The sequence below is a fragment of the Cetorhinus maximus genome, chromosome 14 (genome assembly GCF_964194155.1).
Source record: "Cetorhinus maximus chromosome 14, sCetMax3.hap1.1, whole genome shotgun sequence".
NCBI lineage: Eukaryota > Metazoa > Chordata > Chondrichthyes > Lamniformes > Cetorhinidae > Cetorhinus > Cetorhinus maximus.
Window position 1 is genome coordinate 98,340,225 of NC_135892.1, and position 20,359 is coordinate 98,360,583.

A 20,359-nucleotide genomic window follows, 5' to 3' on the forward strand; every position below is an offset into this window, starting at 1 on the left:
TGTGAAATAAATTTCTCCTCACCTCAGTCCTAAATGGCCGACCCAGACTGTGGCCCCCTGTTCTGGATTCCACAACCAGGGGAAACATTTTCTCTGCATCTACCCTGTCAAGCCCATTAAGAATTTTAAATGTTTCAGTTAGATCACCTTTTATCCTCTAACCGCCAGGAATATAGGCCTAGTCTGCATAATCTCTCCTCACAGGCAATCCCTTCATCTCAGGTACCAGTCTAGTGAACTTTTATTGTACTCCCTTTAGGGCAAGTATGTCTTTCCTTGGGTAAGGAGTGGTGTGGCCTCACCAATGCCCTGTATAATTGTAGTATGACTTCTTTACTCTTATACTCCAATCCCTTTGTAAGAAAAAGTAACACACCATTTGCTTTCCTAATTTCTTGCTGGACCTGCACATTTACTTTGTTATTCATGTACAAGGACACCGCCACCCCCCCCTGCCCCCAACTTACACTGCACAAGTACTTCATTTGCTATGATGTGCTTCAGAACATTCTAATGTCATGAAAAATATGTAAATATAAATTGTTCTTTAAGATGTTGGCTTAAGTTAGTAAGGCTAGCAATGTAAGTTGCTAGAGAACCTATTATGGAAATATTTCGTTTTCAGTGTCAAATCTTGGTCCTTTTGAAACCTAGAACGTGAAGTTCTGAAAATTTTGTAAATATCCCAAAAGCATTAGGAAAAAATATTGAATTCCTGATTCTCAGATCGCATTGATATAGAAGCGTTGATTCATTGGGGGCATCCTAGTAATAGCACTGGGCTCTGAGCCATGTGGTTTTATGTTAAATCCAAACTTCAGTTTCAATTTGCTGCAGCTGCATTGAAAAAGATTTGTTGGTCCACATCCAGATTACAGTATGGAGTGTCCTGTGACAACATGTCTGTGCCTCATGCGAGCTGAGCACTCGTACTATAGGGCAGTATGCTGCATTCCTGGCTAAAGGAGAAAGTGTGACAACACAAAACAAGCCTGAAGCAAGAGAAAGGATACATTGGCTGACAGCTTTATTTCACTTTTTCATTACCAGACATGTTAATTTCATTCCCGTGTTTAATATGAATCCTTTGAAATTGTAATGAGAGAAATAAGGTAGTTTGAGAGCAGCATACATATATAAAGTAGTCTTTGGAAACCTATAAGTATTTATTTTTTGTATTCTGTGTGCAGGTAACTTGTCGAGTTCTACAATGAAATATTAAAAGACAATCTGACCCTGGTTTGTTTTGTTGTTTAAAAGCTTAGAAATGTTGAACTTGCCTGTAAATAAAGTTGAAATGTCAGTGTGCACATGAATGCTTTAATGTCCTTGTTTCAGGTCTCCACTCTAGATGGTGTTCTCGAAGTGAGGAATGAGCACTTTTGGACCCTAGGATTTGGAACTCTGGTATGATCCTTGTAGATAGAATATGAATTTAATCCTACAGCACCAAATGTTATCATTTTTAAATTATTGAGTTCTCTTGTTTTTTTTATTGGATCTGGTTCTAGGGAATAAGAAGTAGATCATGTCACAGAATCACAGAATGGTTATAGCATGGAAGGAGGCCAATTGGCCTGTCGTGTCTGTGCTAGCTCTCCAAAGGAGCAGTTCACCTAGTGCAACTCCCCTGTCTTTTCTCCATAACCCTGCACATTCTTCTTTTTCAGGTAATAATCCAATTCCCTCTGGAATCCCTTGATTGAACCTGCCTTCACTACACTGTCAGGCAGTGCATTCCAGATTGTGACCACGCACCGCATGAAAAAAATTTTCCTCATGTCGTCATTGCTTCTTTTGCCAGTTACCTTTAGTCTGTGCCCTCTTGTTCCCAATCCTTCCACCAATGGGAACATTTTTTCCCCATCTGTTCTGTCCAGCCCCTCATGATTTTGAAAATCTTAATCAAGCCAACAGGAGAACATTTAGGGGGACATTCACAGCACCATAAGGATTAGGTTAGCTATGGAAAAGGACAAAGAGCATATCAGGGTAAAAATAATTAATTGAAAGAGGGCCAGTTTCAATGGGTTGAGAAAGGATCTGGCCCAGGTAAACTGGAATCAAGATTGGCAGGCGAAACGGAATGTAACTTAAAAGGGAGATAGTTCTGGTGCAGTCAAGATACATTCCCACGAGGACAACCAAAACCTGGATGACGAAAGTGATATAGAATAAGATGAATCAGAAAAACAGTGCGTATGACAGATGTCAAGTTGATAATACAAATGAGAACCTGTCTATAGAAAGTTCAGAGAGGAAGTGTCAAAAGAAATGAGAAGCAAAGAGAGACTATGAGAAGGGACCAGAAGCTAACATAAAAGGGATCCAGGAATCCAAAAGTCTCCTATAGGCATATAAAAAGTAAAAGGCTGATAAAAGGAGTGGGGGGGCGATTAGGGACCAAAAGGAAATTTGGATATGGAGGCAGATGAAATAGCAGAGGCACTAAATGAATAATTTGCGTCTTTACCAAAGAAGACGATGTTGCCTAAGTCATACTGAAAGAGGAGATGGTCAAGACACTAGATGGGCTAAAAATTGATAAGATATTAGAAAGACTGGTTGTACTTAAGTCACCAGGACTGGTTCCGATGCATCCGTGGGTACTGAAGGAAGCAAGAGTGGAAATTTGGAGGCCCTGGCCATAATTTTACAATCTTCCTTAGACTGGGGTGATGCCAGAGGACTGGAGAATTCCAAATGTTACAACCTTGTTCAAAAAAAGGTGTAAGGATAAGCCTAGCAGCAACAGGCCAGTCAGTTTAACCTCACTGGTGGAAAGGTTTTTAGAAATGATAATCCTAGACACAATTAACAGTCACTTGGACAAATGTGGATTAATTAAGGAAAGCCAGCATGGGCTTGTTAAGGGCAAACCCTGTTTAACTTGATTGCGTTTTTGATGAGGTAACAGGGGGTTGATGAGGATCATGTGATTGTGGTATACATGGACTTCCAAAAGGCATTTGATTAAGTGCCACATGATAAATTTTTCAGCAAAATTAAAACCCATGGAATAAAATGGACAGTAGCGACTTGGTTACGAAGGTTGCTAAGTGACAGGAAATAGAGAGTAATGGTGAATGGTGGTTTTTCAGAGTGGAGGAAGGTATATAGTGGGATTCCTCAGGGGTTGGTATTAGGACCACTGCTTTTCTTAATCTATATTATTGACCTATACTTGGGTATGCAGGGCAAAGTTCAAAATTTGCAGATGACACAAAACTTGGAAGTATAGTGAACTATGAGGAGGATAGATAAAGACTTCAAGAGGACATAGACAGGCTGGTGGAATGCAGAGAAGTATCAAGTCATACATTTTGGGAGGAAGAGAAGAGGAGAGACAAAATAAAATAAAGAATACAATACTAAAGAGGGTGCAGGAGCAGGGGGATCTGGGGTATATGTGCACAGATTGTTGAAAGTGACATGGCAGGTTGAGAAAGCAGTTAATAAAGCATACAGGATCCTAAGCATTATAAATAGAGGCACAGGAGCCTTTATAAATCACTGGCTTGGCCTCAACTGGAGTATTGTGTTCATTTCTGGGCACAGCACTTTAAGAAGGATGCAAAGGCATGAAAGAGGGCGCAGAAAAGATTTGCACAAATGGCTCCAAGGATGAAGGACTTCAGTTACAAGAATAGAGAAGCCGTGGCTCTCCTTAAAGAGGAGATAAGATTGAGGAGATTTGATAAAGGTTCAAAAATCACGAAGAGTCAAAACAGAGTAGATGGAGACAAACTGTTCCCATTGAAAGGGTTGAGAATTAGAGGACACTGACTTAAGGTGAATGACCACAGAATCGACGGCGACAGGAGGAAAAGCTTTTTTACATAGCGAGTGGTTAGGATCTGGAATGCACTGCCTGAGAGGACAGTGGAGGTAGATTCAATCGTGGCTTTCTAAAGGGAATTGGATGAATATCTAAACAGAAAAGGTTTACAAGACTATGGGGAAAGTGCAGGGAGTGGGACTAACTGAGTTTTACTTGCAGAGAGCTAGCTTGGACATAACAGGCCAAAAGGCCTCATTTTGTGCTGTAAGCATTGTTATGACACAGCAGATCAAACCCATGAGGGAAGCTTGCTTGTGCTATCACAGCAGTTTTACAATTTGTATTTATTTCGAGATGCGTGCACTGAATTCAGAAGTAATAAGACCCCCAAGACTTTGAGATTTTTTTTAAAAACTAAATTAAAATATTTATTAACAAAAGAGAAGATTTCAAGCTCATACAAAAAACTACAAATTACCACTGTAATAACTCCTAAAATCCCTAATTAACATGACCCCCAGTTACACCCCTTTTAAGGCAACGGTCCAAAAATTGATTTTAGATTTTAAACTGATCCAGCAAATTAACACAATACCCTGGACAGTGGGATTCCAAGTGGCTTTCTCCTCCAGCTTCAGTTTCGTTAGACAGCAGGCTTATGCACAAATACTGGAAGCTTCATTAAGGCTATTTCACATGCTTCTGTTAGATCTCTCAATGCCTTTCTCTGACACATAGCCTCATTCTCCTTCATATATGTTTCTCTCCTTTTTAATATGTAAATCTGAATGTTTCATATGTCTTTGAAATTGTATCTTCCTCACAATATGAAAACTTTCATATTGCTACTTTTTATTGTCAGTAACCCTTGGGAAAACTAAACACATTCCTTAGCCTTGCTTATCTGGCTATTTGTAAACAGCCTAAAATCCCTTTGAAATCCAAATCCTCCTTCATGTATCTAAAAGTGCAAATTCCTTTCACATTTTACATGTTAAGCCAGCATCCATGTTTATTCATTAGCACACCAAGCATCCAGCTTCTTTTGATGAGTCAAAGCCTGGGGTCTACCTGAGTTTAAATGTAATTAGATCACATACAGACCAACCTAACTATACTTACCCCGAAAAACCTACTTTATAATAAACCAGAAAAATATTATGAAATTTATTATATTTTCTTGATAGCATTCTATGATTCTATTCTGTAGTCAATAGGATTGAAATAATATGAACTACATTGTTCTGTGTAACAGTATGTTTCATTAATGTAATAAATTGTTAGTGCCAACTCTTACTAAATTACTAAAGCACTAAAATCATAATTATCAGTATTTAAGATAAACCTACAATTCCCCCAGTGTTCCTTTCTCCTCTTATTCTTCCCTATATTTTTCTGTATTTAATTCATAATTTTACTTTTTTTCTACTCAATTCTGTTTAATCCAGTCTTCTTTTCTTCCAAAAATATTTCGCACCTGCCATAGTCAGAGCTTGTGTTTTATTGTTGTCTGTGATCAGAGTATTTTTATATGTGAGGTTAGTGTGTTTTCTTATCCTTGGTATTTTTTCCCAATTTAAATGATTCCAGCAGGAAGCTGTTCATTAATTTAAAAGTAATGATGATTATTTATTATCGGACAATTGCCTGGAGGTTTAACGCAACATCTCATGCACACTATCACACGTATGAAAATTAGATACCTATGAAGAAAAAAAGCAATGCGATTACAAGTAGCAATTATTTCAGTGTCTTTCATAATAGGTCTGTAGTTTCTTAGATGATTTAATGCTTTTGATGGAGTGGGGGTCTTTGTAAAGCAGAGGAGTCTCAGTCAGCTGCGAGGCTCCTTTGAGTTGAATTAGCCAGGAGGTTAGCTCTCATGTGAACTTGAAAATGGAACAGGTTGGGGGAGAATCCTTCTCCCCCTTTCAAGTTATAGTTGTTTTACATTGGCTGCGTGGTTGTCTTGCAGCTAGTTTGATAGCTTTTCAGATAGTGGGTGGAATTGTCCCAGATTTATGCTAAATGCCGTAGTGGGCGTGGAAAAAGTCATTTTACCCACTAGTCACAATGGCCGGCTTTTGGACTTTATCATCCTGTTCCTGGCACGTCCCGCCTCGTTAATAATGCATTCGCGGGAAGCACTCCAGATCACTGGCGGGCGGACTCAGATTTGCCTGTCACACCATGACCTCAGCACTTCCTCGCTCCGGGTGCCATATTGCAAGCACACAAGAGCGCAGCCTACTTCACATCCTCAGACCAGGACTGCTTCAGGTGACAGATGGCCCTGAAAGCAAAGACAACAGCAGCCCCCAAATTTAGTGACTCCTCTCTGGGCACCTGCTGGGTGCAGTGGAAGACCGCCACAATATCCTCTACCTCTGCTCTGGCTGCAAGAGGTCCACTAAAGTCATCAATCTGGCCTGGGAGGCGGTGACACTGGCGGTCAGTGCCACCAGAGCACAGAGGAAGTCAGCCAACCAGTGCAGGAAGAGGATAAATGCTCTCGCCTGTTCTGCCAAGGTAAGTCAACCACCTCACCACTCTCAGCTCTCTCATTCACAAACCTATCACACATCCACAGGGATCTCGTACCTCAAGGGACAACACCACTAACTCTCACACACACCCTCACATCTCCATCAGGCTTGTATCCTCTGGAGCTTGCATCCTCATCCCATCCATGGCTCTGCTCACCACACAAACATACCACACAGTGCCATACATCCTGCTCACACACTCTCCATCTGTTTAGATGCGGGAGAAGCTGACTCACAACAGCAGAGAGTGGCCCATATTAGGCCCCTCACTCACTTAGAGAAGCGTGCCATTGCTTTGACTAGTGAGGTTGTGGACTATGCCTGCGGCAATGGTGAGGTCGGTGGCAAATGCGAGGATCCTGCACCAAATCACCCCCCTCTCATTACAACTGTGAGTGCTCTCTCTCCTGCTTTTGACTCTGCTGTCATGCATTAATTATCTCTACTTTAATTCACTGGGAGTTCTGCCAAGTGACCAACGTCCTCAGCCAGCCAGTTCCTCAGCTCTATCCAGGTCCTCACCTCCAGCCAAGCGGATACCCTTTCCTTTGAAGAGCTGGAAATAAGCAGCCTGGAAGACCCATCACAGTGCTTACCCACACCCTCCACCAGTGCAGAGACACACACCTTGGTGGCAGCTCGGTTAGAGCAAGCTCGGGGCATCCAAAGCAAGCCAGGGCCCTCAAGGTCTCGGCCCTCCAGAGGACGCACGCGAAAGTAATCAGAGGGAACAGGACGAACCGTTGCACAGGCTGTCTCCACCCCTGCTGCTCCTTCCCGCAGGCACCTTCTACCTTCTGATCTCCCTCCTCCTCCCCGCCGACACCCATCCCCACCCCCCCCTTCCAGACACCCTCCCGGACCCCTCCTCCAGACTCCCCCTGCCCCCCCTCCCCAGTCCGCTTCACCCACCCCGCCCCGCTCCGGACCCCTTGCCCCTACACCCCTCTCCCCCGCTTGTCCCGTTCCCCCTTCCGCCGGAGCCCTCCCCTTTCCTCTTCATCCCCACACCACACCCCGGACCCCTTCCCAAATCCCTCCTCTGGACGCCCTCCCCCCTCCTCCGGACGCCCTCCCTTACACCTTCCTCCCCCCTTACACCTACCTCCCACTTGCTACATTCTCCCCGGTTACTCCCCCACCTCCCAACCTCACTGTCACCCCTCCCGGTACACTTTCCTCTCCCAGTCACACCTGGACCTTCCATCCCCACTCTCCCAGGTACAACTTCCTCTCCTGTTCACAGCTAGACACCCCCCCACCCCCAACCGCCTCATCCGTGGCAGCCCATGATGTTTTGAAGCAGACCTGAGATATCAATGGAGACCTCCCACCTTCCGTGAGCTGCTTCACGGTGGAGCATGTCCATTTAAATTCACCCAACATGCGATGCACGTGTTCCTCCAGGGTTCCGTAGCTGTAGGATTTCAGCATCATCATCATCTCGGATGTCCCCGATCTGAGCAAGCCCTGAATGGTATGTCCCGACTTCTGTATGTCGCACTTGTCCAGACGTGTTCTGGGCCAGTGTGTTTTCCCGCCAGCGTAACAATAAATCTGGCATGGGGAACGATTCCCGTCAAGCCTTACTTTCCATCCCATGAGTGGGATGCAAATAGGGTTCATGCCACCCTCCAGCGGGATTCTCATTCCGCCATGGCAGACACTATCAGATGATCCTGTTGTGCTTTCAAGCCAACATGAAACAAATTTTTGGCCTTCTTGCCATATTGTTCCCCCAACCACCCACCTATTTTTGTATCGTCAGCAAATTTGGATACATTACACTCTGCCCCCTCCTCCAAGTCATTAATATAGATAGTAAATAATTGAGGCCCTAGGACTGATCCTTGTGGCACTCCACTAGTTACTTCTTTCCAACCTGAAAAAGACCCATTTAACCCGACTCTCTGTCTTCTGTGTGTTAACCAATCTTCAATCCATGCTAATACATTACCCACAATACCGTAAGCTTGTATCTTGTGCAATAACCTTTTATGTGGCACCTTATCGAATGCCTTCTGGAAATCCAAATACACTACTTCTACTGGTTCCCTTTTATCAACTCTGCTTGTTATATCCTCAAAGAACTCGAGAGGGAGAATTTTCTCCCCGTCAGGCGGGCTGGGCTGGAACAAGAGCAGGCGGGCGAGCAGCCGATCGCCACCCACAATTGGCTGCGTGCCGCCATTTTACATGGGCAGGCCAATTAAGGCCCGCCAAGTGTGACATGCACTCGGAAGCGCTGAGCGCTCCCTGTGCGGGCAGGAGGAGGAGGGAGAGTCGGGGCCTGCGCTGTTTCGCATATGCACGCGAAAGAGTGCAGAAATCTCCCTGACACAGCTCCTTGCCTCAGGGAGATTATTTTCTTTGTGAAAGCTTCAAAAAAATTAGAAAAAATTATTCAGACATGCGTGACACACATGAGCTGGGACATGTTATTGAATTTTAATGAAATGTATTTGACTTATAAAGCCTTCATGAAACCTCATCCCACCCGTGGATGAGGCTTCATTATAAATGCGAAGGCCGCCTGGGCTCTTCGCCTGCCCGCCAACCTTAAGGTTGGACAGGCAGCCCTATTAAATGTTTCAATCACTTTTTAAATGGTCTTAATAGGCTTTTGAAAGTTCGGCGGGCGCGCAGCAGACTCTGGTGCGCGCCCGCCAAACTGAAGGTTGGAATGACGCACAGTGATGTCGGGACGCACGCCCGACATCACTGCGCATCATTTTACGTGTCAGCGAGCGGAGCCCACCCCCGCAAGCTGACCAGAAGATTCAGGCCTAGCAAATTTGTCAAACATGATTTCCCTTTCACAAAACCATGTTGACTCTGTTTGATTGTGTTAAGCTTTTCTAAATGTCCTGCTATTTCTTCCTTAATTATGGACTCTAGCACTTTCCCAACGACAGATGTTAGGCTGACTGGCCAATAGTTTCCTGCTTTTTGTCTCCCTCCCTTCTTGAACTAGGGCATCACATTAGTGGTTTTCTAATCTGCTGGGACCCTCCCGGAATCCAATGAGTTCTGGAATTCCTCCACTATCTCTGTAAGCACTTCCTTTAAAACCCTTGGATGCAGGCCATCAGGTCCTGGCAACTTGTCTGCTTTTAGTCCCATTAGTTTGTCAGATGCCTCATGATAGAGACTGTTACAAGATCTCTCTTCCCAATAGCTCCTTGCTTATCTGATATCGTTGGGATGTTTATAGTGTCCTCCACCGTGAAGACTGATGCAAAATATTGGTTTAAGTTATCTGCCGTTTCCCATTATCAATTCTCCAGTCATATCCTCCAAGGGTCCCATGCTCACTTTAGCCACTCTCTTTCTTTTTATATACCTGTAGAAGCTCTTGCTGTTTGTTTTTATATTTCTTGCCAATTTACTTTCATAATCAATTTTCTCCCTCTTTATTAGCTTTTTAGTCATCCGCTGTTGGTTCCTAAAAATTTCCCAAACCACTAGCTTTCGCCACTTTGTATGCCTTAGATTTTGATCGGATACCCTCCTTGACCACCTTTGTTAACCACAAGTGGTTCATCCTTCTCATTGAGTCCTCCTTTTTGACTGGGATAAATTTTTGCTGAGCTTTATGAAATATCTGCTTAAATGTCTGCCACTGCTCATCCACTGACCTTCCCCTTAGTCTATTTTCCCAGCCTGCTTTAAACACTTCTTTCTTCATATCTCTGTAATTGTCCTGATTTAAGTTGAGGTCACTGGTTTGAGATCAGAGTTGCTTGCCCTCAAACTGAATTTGAAATTCTACCATGTTGTGATCGCTACCCCCTAGAGAATCCTTAACTATGAGATCTCTTATTAACCCTACCTCATTACAAATTACTAGATTTAAAATAACCCGTGTAGGTTCTGCAACATATTGCTCTAAGAAACAGTCCCTAATGCACTCTATAAATTCATCTTCCATGTTACCCCTGCCAATCTGATTTAACCAATCAATATGCAGATTAAAATCACCCATGGCAATTGTAGCGCCCTTCTTACACGCCTCCATAATTTCCTGATTTATACTTTGCCTTACAGTGAGGCAGTTCTTCGGGGGCTTATAGTTGACTCCGACCCATGACTTCTTTCCCTTGCTATTCCTTACTTCCGCCCAAATTGATTCCACATCACGATCCATTGCACTTTTATCACTACTCACCACCGCACTGATACCTTTCTATTTTGATTTAAACATAAGAGCAGTTTCTAGAGGTTTGGTTTATTTCGAAGATAACAAAGATGATCCTTAGAATAGAGGATTGAACAATGCAAAAAGACCAGAGAAACTTGAGTTTGTCATCTTAACTTGTAAAAAGTTGATTGAGAGACATCAGAAAAGATCTGAAAGATTCAGAATCTATTTCAGATTTTCTACTGTGTCTGAGCCTGCAGCATGTTTGCACTTGATGTGGCCTGAAGTATTACTTCAGGCTAAGTCAGAAAAATAAAGAAAGCAAATTTAGGAGGAAAAACTGGAAGTTTATCACACAATTAAGGAACAATTAATGCTTGCAACGGGTTTCCAAATTAACTAGTAGAGTCTGCGATCCAGAGGACCATAAGTTTTTCAGCTAAGATAGTCAATTAAGTTATATGGAATTGTTGATAATTGTACTATGAATGCATTGAAACAACACATTGCCCGTCTATTAGGTTCCAATACTTCAGTATCAAATATTTAACGATTGATACAAGGTTCTAGCTGCCTTTATAGCAAAGTATAATTCGATCTCTGCCAATGTTTTGTTCCCCTGTTGTGTATTTTCCCATGTAATTCTGTTGCATTTGTTTATGTTCAAACTCGGTGTCAATGAACCATTAAGTTGCTGCTTCTCCTCATAGACACACATTGAGCTGTACAGCTCTCATCTCTATATAAAAATAGATCTTGCAACATTTGAGTTAAATTCACCTGGGATATGTTTCTAAACAAACAGACTTGATCACAAAACATATTGTCTGTCTGTATTCACAAACATAGGTACACATATCATTTTGAGATTTTCTTTCATGCCAAATTTAACTGATGTAAAAACTATACATTTTTTAATTGCTTCTAAAAGTGCGCAATGACATGAATCAGGTTTTCATGCTTTTATTTGGTATGTATGGCACACATGATACAGAATTGGTATAAACAAATGGTTATGTTTGGAGCATATTGGAACATATTTCTACAGAGCAAAATGTTTAATTACTTGTTGCAAACAATTAGGCCCAAGAGAGAAAATCAGCATTGTAGAGATTTAGTCTCAGGCCACATCAAGTGCGAACATGTCGCACACTCAGAGACAATAGAAAATCTGAAGTAGCAGGTGTGAAAATAGATTATGGATCTATTCATTTGTTATATTTGTAATACACACAGTTTCCACTAAAATCCCTTTGCACTTTGCCACATGTGAACATCTCTTTATACGGTGCTTTGAGAGTTTTGCATTGCAGTTTCCTGATGCGTGATGTTTTAATGTTTCGCATTCTTTCTTTCCCAATTTCCATTTTCAATATTGAAATTTTTGAGTTTCAGATATTTTTAAGCTCTACTTTATCTTTGGATTCACTCAAGAAGCTGTTTAGTATGTTACATCTGTGGTGCTATGTGGATAATGTTTCTCTGATACCACATGTATTAACAAGCCAAGATTTGCATTGGTCATTGCTTCTATTTCCCTTCCAATTTTGTCTGATAATGGGTTCTGGGGAAGGACTAGGTGGCATGGTGATGGGTAGCTGTAATTTACAACTAAAATTGTAGCTCCTACCATGTGTAAATGGAAACCACTAAAATGATGTCACTTACGCTAAGAAGAATGGGTAAAACCTGTGGCATTCTGATATGTCTCCTCCCTAGTTACACTTTATGTTGATGTCAGACACCAGATACAGTTCACAAAGCCCTCCTGTGTCCATTGGCTACCCTGTTTGTAGAAACACAATTGATTGTAGTACCCATGAAATTGCAGCACGTTGGTTTTGGCTATCTCTAGTGTTAGCCTTACTCAGTTGAAGGGGCACTTGCCTCTGAGTTAGAAAGTTGAGTTAGAGTCCCATTGCCATATTTGAGCATGAGTTCAGGCCAGACCTTCAATGTGACATAATGGGAATTTTGCATGGTGTAGTGTCGGTAAATGTGGAAGCCAGTTTGCACATAAGGATGGGTTTGTTTTTGTTCCTCAAGCAGCATTGTGGCTAATGGCCAGATAATCTGTCTTTGTGCTTCTGATTGAGGCATAAATATGAGCCAGGGCACTTGGAAAACTCCTCTGCTCTTCAAATAGTACCTTCAGACCTTTTATCTGCACCAGGGAGGGTAGGCAGAACAGCACTAAAGTATCAGCCTGTAGATGTTGGTCCTTTTTATGGTCTTAAGCAATTTCCTGCTATTCGTGTAAGCTAAATGGCCTTTAGTTAATGCTTTATCCTTTTTTCACCCCTGATCCTTTTATTTAATTTCAAAGAATTTTAGGAAAGTATCTGATGAGTATTCTGAACATGAAGCTTGCTAAAGTGCTGTGCTATTTAAATTGCAAACTTACTGGAATATTCCAAAGTGTTGACCATTTGAGCTTGGTGATTTAGTGGCCTAGGTCCTGGCCCCATCTGGGGTGACAGGGCTTCCATACAAAAAAAAACCCATTCATATTTCCAGTGCTGGGAGATGGGCTTCTGGTAATCCCAGGAGGTGACCATACCTCTGAGCATGGAAATTCATCAAAAAAACATATATAATTAATGAACCTGTGGACGGCAGCACTCTGAAAGGTCTCTTGAGTTTCTGCCCAGGGTCCCATCAATCTCTGATCACTGTATGCCAGGCCTAATGGGCAGCCCCACATCAAGCATTCCATGACTGCAAATGGTGGGAAACACAGCATCTCTTTATCATATGCCTGTCAGCATGTGGGCAGGCCTGGAGTAGAGTCCCTTGTCAAAACTGGCCCGTGGAAAACAGCAAGTTGTTTTCCACATCCACTTAGGCCAGATCCAGTGGAAAATCTTCTGGGGTGTGGAGTGCAAAGGCCAGGTCATCAACTAAAAATCATCATAAATCTTTTAAATGCTGTTTGCTTTTTAGCATGTACATATATTCCTGTAGTATAAATGCAGAGCCACAAATGAAGTATTTCTAGCATTCATTCAGTTTGTGCTGTAAAATTGTCTTCATCCCAAATAAGTCTCAGCCATTCTTCAACCTTCTTTTGCTTTGAATGTAGCTACTAAATCATTGCTATTATCATCTTTTTGCTTTTCTTCTTTGATTTTTGCTTGTCTCCTTTATAACTTTACTCAATCTGCTCCCTTCTCACATTTTAGAACAATTATTTATTCATGTAACTAAGTGTACCAATAGAATAGCTTCCTCTCTAGACTGGGTGATACTTGTTTGTATGCTGCTTTATTGTACCATTTGCATCAGCTGCATTCATCACGTTTGTTTGTTGTTTGTGAATCTTAAGTTTGCAGTTTGTCTGTTTTGTACACATATATGTGCCATATCCTGGAAATTTGTCCCACTGGGTTATAAAACAAAGTGCAATAACATGTTATGCAGCACAAAAATGAAAAATATTGTGAGTCCTCTACACGGTGGAGTGCTCTGGCTCAGGAGCATTGTAACACTGTCAGGATAATTCCTGTCCCACCTTTTAACTTATGACAGTTTGTAGAGACTGGCTTCAGAAAAAGCTGTTGCTTACAGCTTTCCTCAACACCTAGAATAGTAGGCAGTGACAGGATGTTTAAATTGTGATGGGATGGAACGTAAAATGATGTATGGTGGGGGTTGAAGGAGAATGGAAAACTCAGACCCTTTTGTGTGGATTGAAATTCTAAGTGACTGCATCTTTTTTTAAAAGATGCATTTAAAAGGTGGTCAATAGAAAGTTGAGGTTGGGGTTGGGTCGGGACTAAAAAGGAGATCTTGTGGAGGCAGAGGGCATGGCTTAAGAGCTAAACTGTTGCATCTGCCTTCACTAAAGAAGAAGATGTTGCCAACGCACTAGTAAAGCAGGAGGCAGTAGCGATATCGGGTAGGATAAAAATAGATAAAGAGGCGATAATTAAAAATAACCGGCAATCCTCCAAGTAGAAAAGTCACCCAGTCCGGATGAAATGCATCTTAAGTTACTGAGGGAAGTAAAGGTGGAAATTGCAATCAGTCTGGCCACAATTTTCCAATCCTCCTTGGAGGGGGAGGTGATGTCAGAGGACTGGACGATTGCAAATGTATTTTTGAGAAATAGAGAGGGTCAACTCAGCAGCTGCAGGCAAGTCAGCCCAACATCAGTGGTGGGGAATTTTTTCGAGATAACAATCCAATAAAAAATTAATTGGTATTTGGAAAGTGTGGGCAAATAAATGAAAACCAGCTCAGATTTATTAAAGGCAAATCATGGTTGACTAATTAGGTTGAGTTCTTTATGATGAAGTAATGGGGGGGATTGATGAGATAGGATGGTATGTCTTTGTCTTTATAGACTTTCAAAAGGTATTTGCTAATGTACCACTTAATATACTTGTTAGCAAAAGTAAAACTTATGGGATTAAAGGAATAGTGACAGCCTGGATACAAAATTGGCTAAGTGACAGAAGCATAGAGTAGTGGCAAATGGTTGCTTTTCACACTCTCAGGAAGTATATAATGGTATCCCCTGGGGACAGTATTAGGACCAGTGTTGCTCTTGACATATATTTATGACCTAGACTTGGGTAGGGTACAATTGGAATAATTTTAAAGTTTGAAGATGATCCAAACCTAGAAATGTGCTGATCAATGAATTAGATAACAGACTTCAGGAGGTTGTAGATTGGAGAAATGGGCAGACACATGGCAGATGAAATTTAACTCCAAGAAATGTGAAATGCTGCATTTTGCTAGGAAGAATGAAGAGAGACAATATGAACTAAATGGTACAATTTTAAAGGGGGTGCAGGAATAGAGATACCTGGGGACATATGTACACAATTTTTTGAATGTGGCAGGACAAGTTGAGAAGGCAGTTTTTAAGAAAAAAATGCCTACAAGATCTTAGACTTTATTAACAGAGGAATAGAGTTCAAAAGCAAGGAAGTTATGCTAAACCATTATAGGAACACCTGTCTGGCCTTGGCTGAGGTATTGTGACCAGTTCTGGGCACCACACCTTAAAAAGAATGTCAAGACCTTGGAGAAGGTGCAGAGAAGATTTACTAGAACACAACCAGGGATGATGGACTTGCATTATGTGGGGAGACTGGAGAAGTTGAGCAGAGCAAAGGAAGTTAAGAGGTTGCTTAATTAGAGGTGTACAAAATCATAAATATTTTTGATAAATTAAATGAAGAGAAACTGTTCTCAGTGGCAGACGTCCTGGTAACCAGAGAACACTGAATTAAAGTGACTGGCGAAAGAACGAGAGGCAACGTGAGAAAACAGTTTTTCACTCAGCAAGTTGTTGTGATCTGAAAGGGTGGTGGAAACAGATTCAATAGTTGCATTCAAAAGAGAATTGGATAAGTATTTGAAGGAAAAATTACAGGGCTGTGGGGAAAGAGCAAGGCGATGGATTTGATTTGATAGTTCTACCAAAGAGCCAGGGCAGGCAACATGGGCCAAATGGTTATTTTGGTGAATAAGTGAAAACAGAGGCTAAGTGGGTGCAGTGCCATTGGCATCCATCCATCTTTGAAGACAAGGGCCAGGGTGTATGTCACTTCTGTAATGAACATCGTCTGTTGTGGCTGTAGAGGTTAACTCATGAGTGGCAGTCCCTTCCACAGCTGGCTCAGATGAATGGCTTTGGCCCAAGGTCAACTGATGTTTTTTCCTTCCATCTTTTCTTTTCCGCCATCAGGTAATTTCTGTTGACCTCTGCTTTTTCCACACCTTTCCTGACTGCTTGCTTCTAGGCACTTCAGTCAGCAGCAAGGAATTCCCATGCATCAGCACCAATCCCGGTCAACTTGAAGTCTCACTTACAGACATCCTTGTATTGCAGACATGGGTGACCTGTTAGCCTCGTGTCAGTTGCAAGCCTGGCATAGAACATGTCTTTGGGGATGTGGCCGTCACCCGTTCGACTATCAGCTGTGCCATTAAGACACCTATTTGAAGGTCTGGTTTCAGCACATAATTTTGGGCCGAATTGATTACCATAATTTGAACTTGCCTGGAGACACTACCACAGACATTTGCAGGTTTAGCACTCAAGCGCTGATTTGAAGCAATTTTCGTGAAGCAGTGTCTGTGTATGTCACTTCTCACCCACTTCCACTGAAAGTGTGGAGTGCTCTGGCTAACAGAACAGCAGATTTCAGGATGGCTCAGGCCAAGGGAGAGAGTGCACCTGTTCTTAGGCGAGGCATTGGAGGTTCCGGTGGAGGACATCCAGAAGTGAAAGGATGCCCTGTATCCACAGGGTAGAAAGGGTTCACTCAACCTCTTGTACCCTCTTTCCTGCTGTAGCTGGTGCTGCTCTGCCTGGCTTCCTAGCATTTGCCAATGATCAAGTACTTCTTCTGGTGAATCTGGTAAGGAGTCCAATCAGGTAGGATAGCAGAACACTTATTATTTTTAAGTAAAATTCCTACAGAGAATTTCTGGAATAAATGTTGAAAGCATGTTGAAATCTTGACAAACTGCCCCTGCCCCATGTATTTCAAAAGTTCTTTTCAAACATCCAACAGCAAAAGAGCAATGAAAGATGAATAAACATTTCAGTACCACTCAAAATCCTTGGCAATGACCTGTTTACTCCTATTCAATTGTCGCTGTTAGGCCTTATTCACCAAAATGCCTTGTGACAATCAACCCCTTAGCAATCTTCTGAATGACCAATTCCTAACGTGCTTTACCTCCATTCCAAAGTGGCATCTTGTGAACAAAACCCATGTTTCAGCTTAAGACCCCATCTTGGCCACCTCTAAGGTTCTTCAGCGCCTGATAGAGCTGATGAAGATCACTCCCTCTGACTCTGAAACAGGCCCCAGGCTGCTTGATATTTCCCCAAGTTCAGGAGGACGCTGGATATGACTCGGTCTGCTTGGGATATGTCCCAAAGCTCCTCAACCACATAATTATAGTAGATAGGACTACACACTGCCAGCAGGGGAAGGAAAAGTGCTGTGTGACTTAATTGCCAACTAGGCTCAGTGGTGGCACTCTTGGCTCTGAGTCAGAAGTTTGGATTCAGGCATTTGATAACGTAAGAAATAGGAGCAAGAGTAGGCCATTAAGCCTGCTCTGCCATTCAGTAAGATGATGGCTGATCTGATTGTGCCTCAACTCCACATCTCTGCCTGTTCATCATAGCCCTTGACTCCCTTGTAGATCAAAAGTATGTCTAACTCAACCTAACTCCACTGTTCTCTGTGAAAGAGAATTCCAAAGATTAAGGACCATCTGCGAAAAGAAATATCTTCTTATCTCTGTCTTAAATGGGAGACCCCCTTTTTTTGAAACTGTGCCCCCTATTTCTAGATTCCCCCATGAGGGGAAACATCCTCTCAGCTTCTATCCTGTCAAACCCCTCAGAATTTTATGTGTTTCAATAGGATCACCTTTCTCTTCTAAACACCAATGAGTACAGGCCTAACCTGCTCAACCTTTCCTCATAAGACAACCCCTTCATCCTTGGGATTAACCTGGGTGAACCTTCTCTGAAATGCCTCCAATGCAAGTATATCCCTCTTTAAGTGAGATCAAAACTGTATGCAGTACTTCATCTGTGGTCTCACCAAATCCCTGTATGTTTGTAACAAGACTTCCCTACTGTGATACCCCACCCCTTGCAATAAAGGCCAACATTCCATTTGCCTTCCTTAAAACTTTCTGTACCTGCTTGCTAACTTTCTGTGATTCATGTACAAGGACACATCCCTCTGTACCGCAGCATTCTGCAGTCTCTCTCAATTTAAATAATTTTCTGCTTTTCTATTCCTACCAAAGTGGACATTTTCCCACATTATACTTCATCTGCCAATTTTTTTGCCCATTCACTTACCTATCTATATCTACTTTCAGACTCTTTGTGTCCTCCTCACAATTTGCATTCCTACCTATCCTTGTATCGTCAGCAAATTTGGATACAATGCACTTGGTCCCTTCATCCAAATTATTAATATAGATTGTCATTAGTTGAGACCCCAGCACTAGTTACAGTTTGCCAGCCTGAAAATGACCCAGGCTGATATTTCAGTGCTGCATTGTGTAAGATGCTAAATTGAAATTTCTACAGTGGCTCCCTGATTTACCACCACAACTTTTGGCAAAAGCTCTGTAGAATCTATGTAAATAACTGTCCCATTTGTCCAAGTTCCTGATCATCATTCATCAAAGTTACAGCAGGAGATCAGGAGAATCTCCACAGAATTTACAGCCACCTGTCTTTTGGATAAGACATTAAATCAAGGCTCTGCCTTTCTACCAAGGTTCATGTAACTGATCCTGTGGCACTAAGCTAAGAAACGTTTATGTCCTAGTTGACAAACATCTCCCAACCAACATCACCAGAAACAGGCTACAATTGGCTCCTGTTAATTCAGTTGTTTCTACTTCAACGTTTGCTCGTACTGTTGGGGAGGGTTTAAGCTAACTTGGCAGGGGGGGTGGGATCCTGAGAGGAGGTTCAGCAGGGGGAGACGAACAGCCAAAATTAGAAGAGCGAGCAAGTGAGTCTGGAAGGCATAGAAATTATAAGCCAGTTAAGGCACAAGGGAGTTTGGCAAGGTCGAATGGTATTTATTTTAATGCAAGAAGTCTGACGAATAAGGCAGATGAGCTGAGGGCACAAATTAACACATAGAAGTATGATGTCATTGCTGTCACAGAGTCATGGTTGAGAGACGCGCAGGATTGGCAGCTCGATATTCCATGAAATAGGGTCTTCACGCGAGACAGGGAAGGAGGTAAAAGAAGAGGGGGTTTCGCAATATTGACCAAGGGATCAATTACAGCAGCAAGGAAGGATGACTTCTTAGAAGGCTCCTCAAATGAAGGCATATGGGTAGGACTTAAAAACAAAAAAGGGGCAATCACATTGCTGGGAGTGTACTAAAGGCCCCCAAACAGTCAGAGAGAAATAGAAGAGCAGATATGTAGGCAAATTTCAGAGAAGTGTAAAAATAATAAGGTTGTAATAGTGGGGGATTTCAACTTCCCCAAAATTAACTGGTTTAGTCATAGTGTGATAGGTTTAGAGGGAGCGGAATTCTTAAAATGCTTCCAGGAGAGCTTTTTAACCAGTAAGTAGAGGGTCCCACAAGAGAAAGGATGGTTCTGGACTTAATTTTAGGGAATGAAGCCTGGCAAGTGGTAGAGGTATCGATGGGGGAGCATTTTGCAGATAGTGATCATAACTCCGTTAGATTCAAGGTTGTTATGGAAAAGGACAAGGATGGGCCAGAAATCACAGTTCTAAATTGGGGGAAGGCTGATTTTAATAAGATCAGATCTGATTTGGCCAGAGTGGGCTGGGACCATCTGATTTGGCCAGAGTGGGCTGGGACCAGCTACTTTTAGGTAAATATGCGTCAGAGCAGCGGGACTCATTCAAGAACGAAATAGGGAGAGTACAGGGCCAACATATTCCAGTAAAGACAAAGGGTGGGATCAACAAATACAGGAAACCCTGGATGTCGAGGGATATACAGGATTGGATAAAGAGAAAAAGGGAGGCTAATGGCAGATACCAAGGGCTCAAAATAGTGGAATCCCTAGACGGGTATATAATGTGTAGGGGGATCTTAAAAAGGAAATTAGGAGGGCAAAAAGGGGGCGTGAAAAAACATTGGCAGGTAAAATAAAGGAAAATCCAAAGTTATTTTACAAGTACATTAAGAGTAAGAGGATAACTAAGGAAAGAGTAGGGCCCATTAAGGACCATAGTGGTAATTTGTGTTTGGAGCTGGAAGACGTAGGTAGGATTCTAAATGAATACTTTGTGTCGGTGTTCACAAGTGAGACGGACGATGTGGGTGTGGATATCAGGCAGAAGGACTGTGATATAATTTTTTTAATTAGCATAGAAAGGGAAGAGGTTCTAAG

At 42.3% G+C, this 20,359-nt stretch overlaps 1 protein-coding gene across 2 annotated transcripts in view; it reads left to right on the plus strand.

The window, feature by feature from the left end:
- The window catches only part of slc30a6 (solute carrier family 30 member 6), a 148,721-nt gene that overhangs the window by 112,535 nt on the left and 15,827 nt on the right, over window positions 1-20,359 (plus strand). For both annotated transcript variants that reach the window (XM_078557300.1, XM_078557301.1), the window contains one exon: window positions 1,339-1,407. In XM_078557300.1, the coding sequence (XP_078413426.1) occupies window positions 1,339-1,407 (69 nt within the window). The remainder of the gene's footprint in view (window positions 1-1,338; window positions 1,408-20,359) is intronic.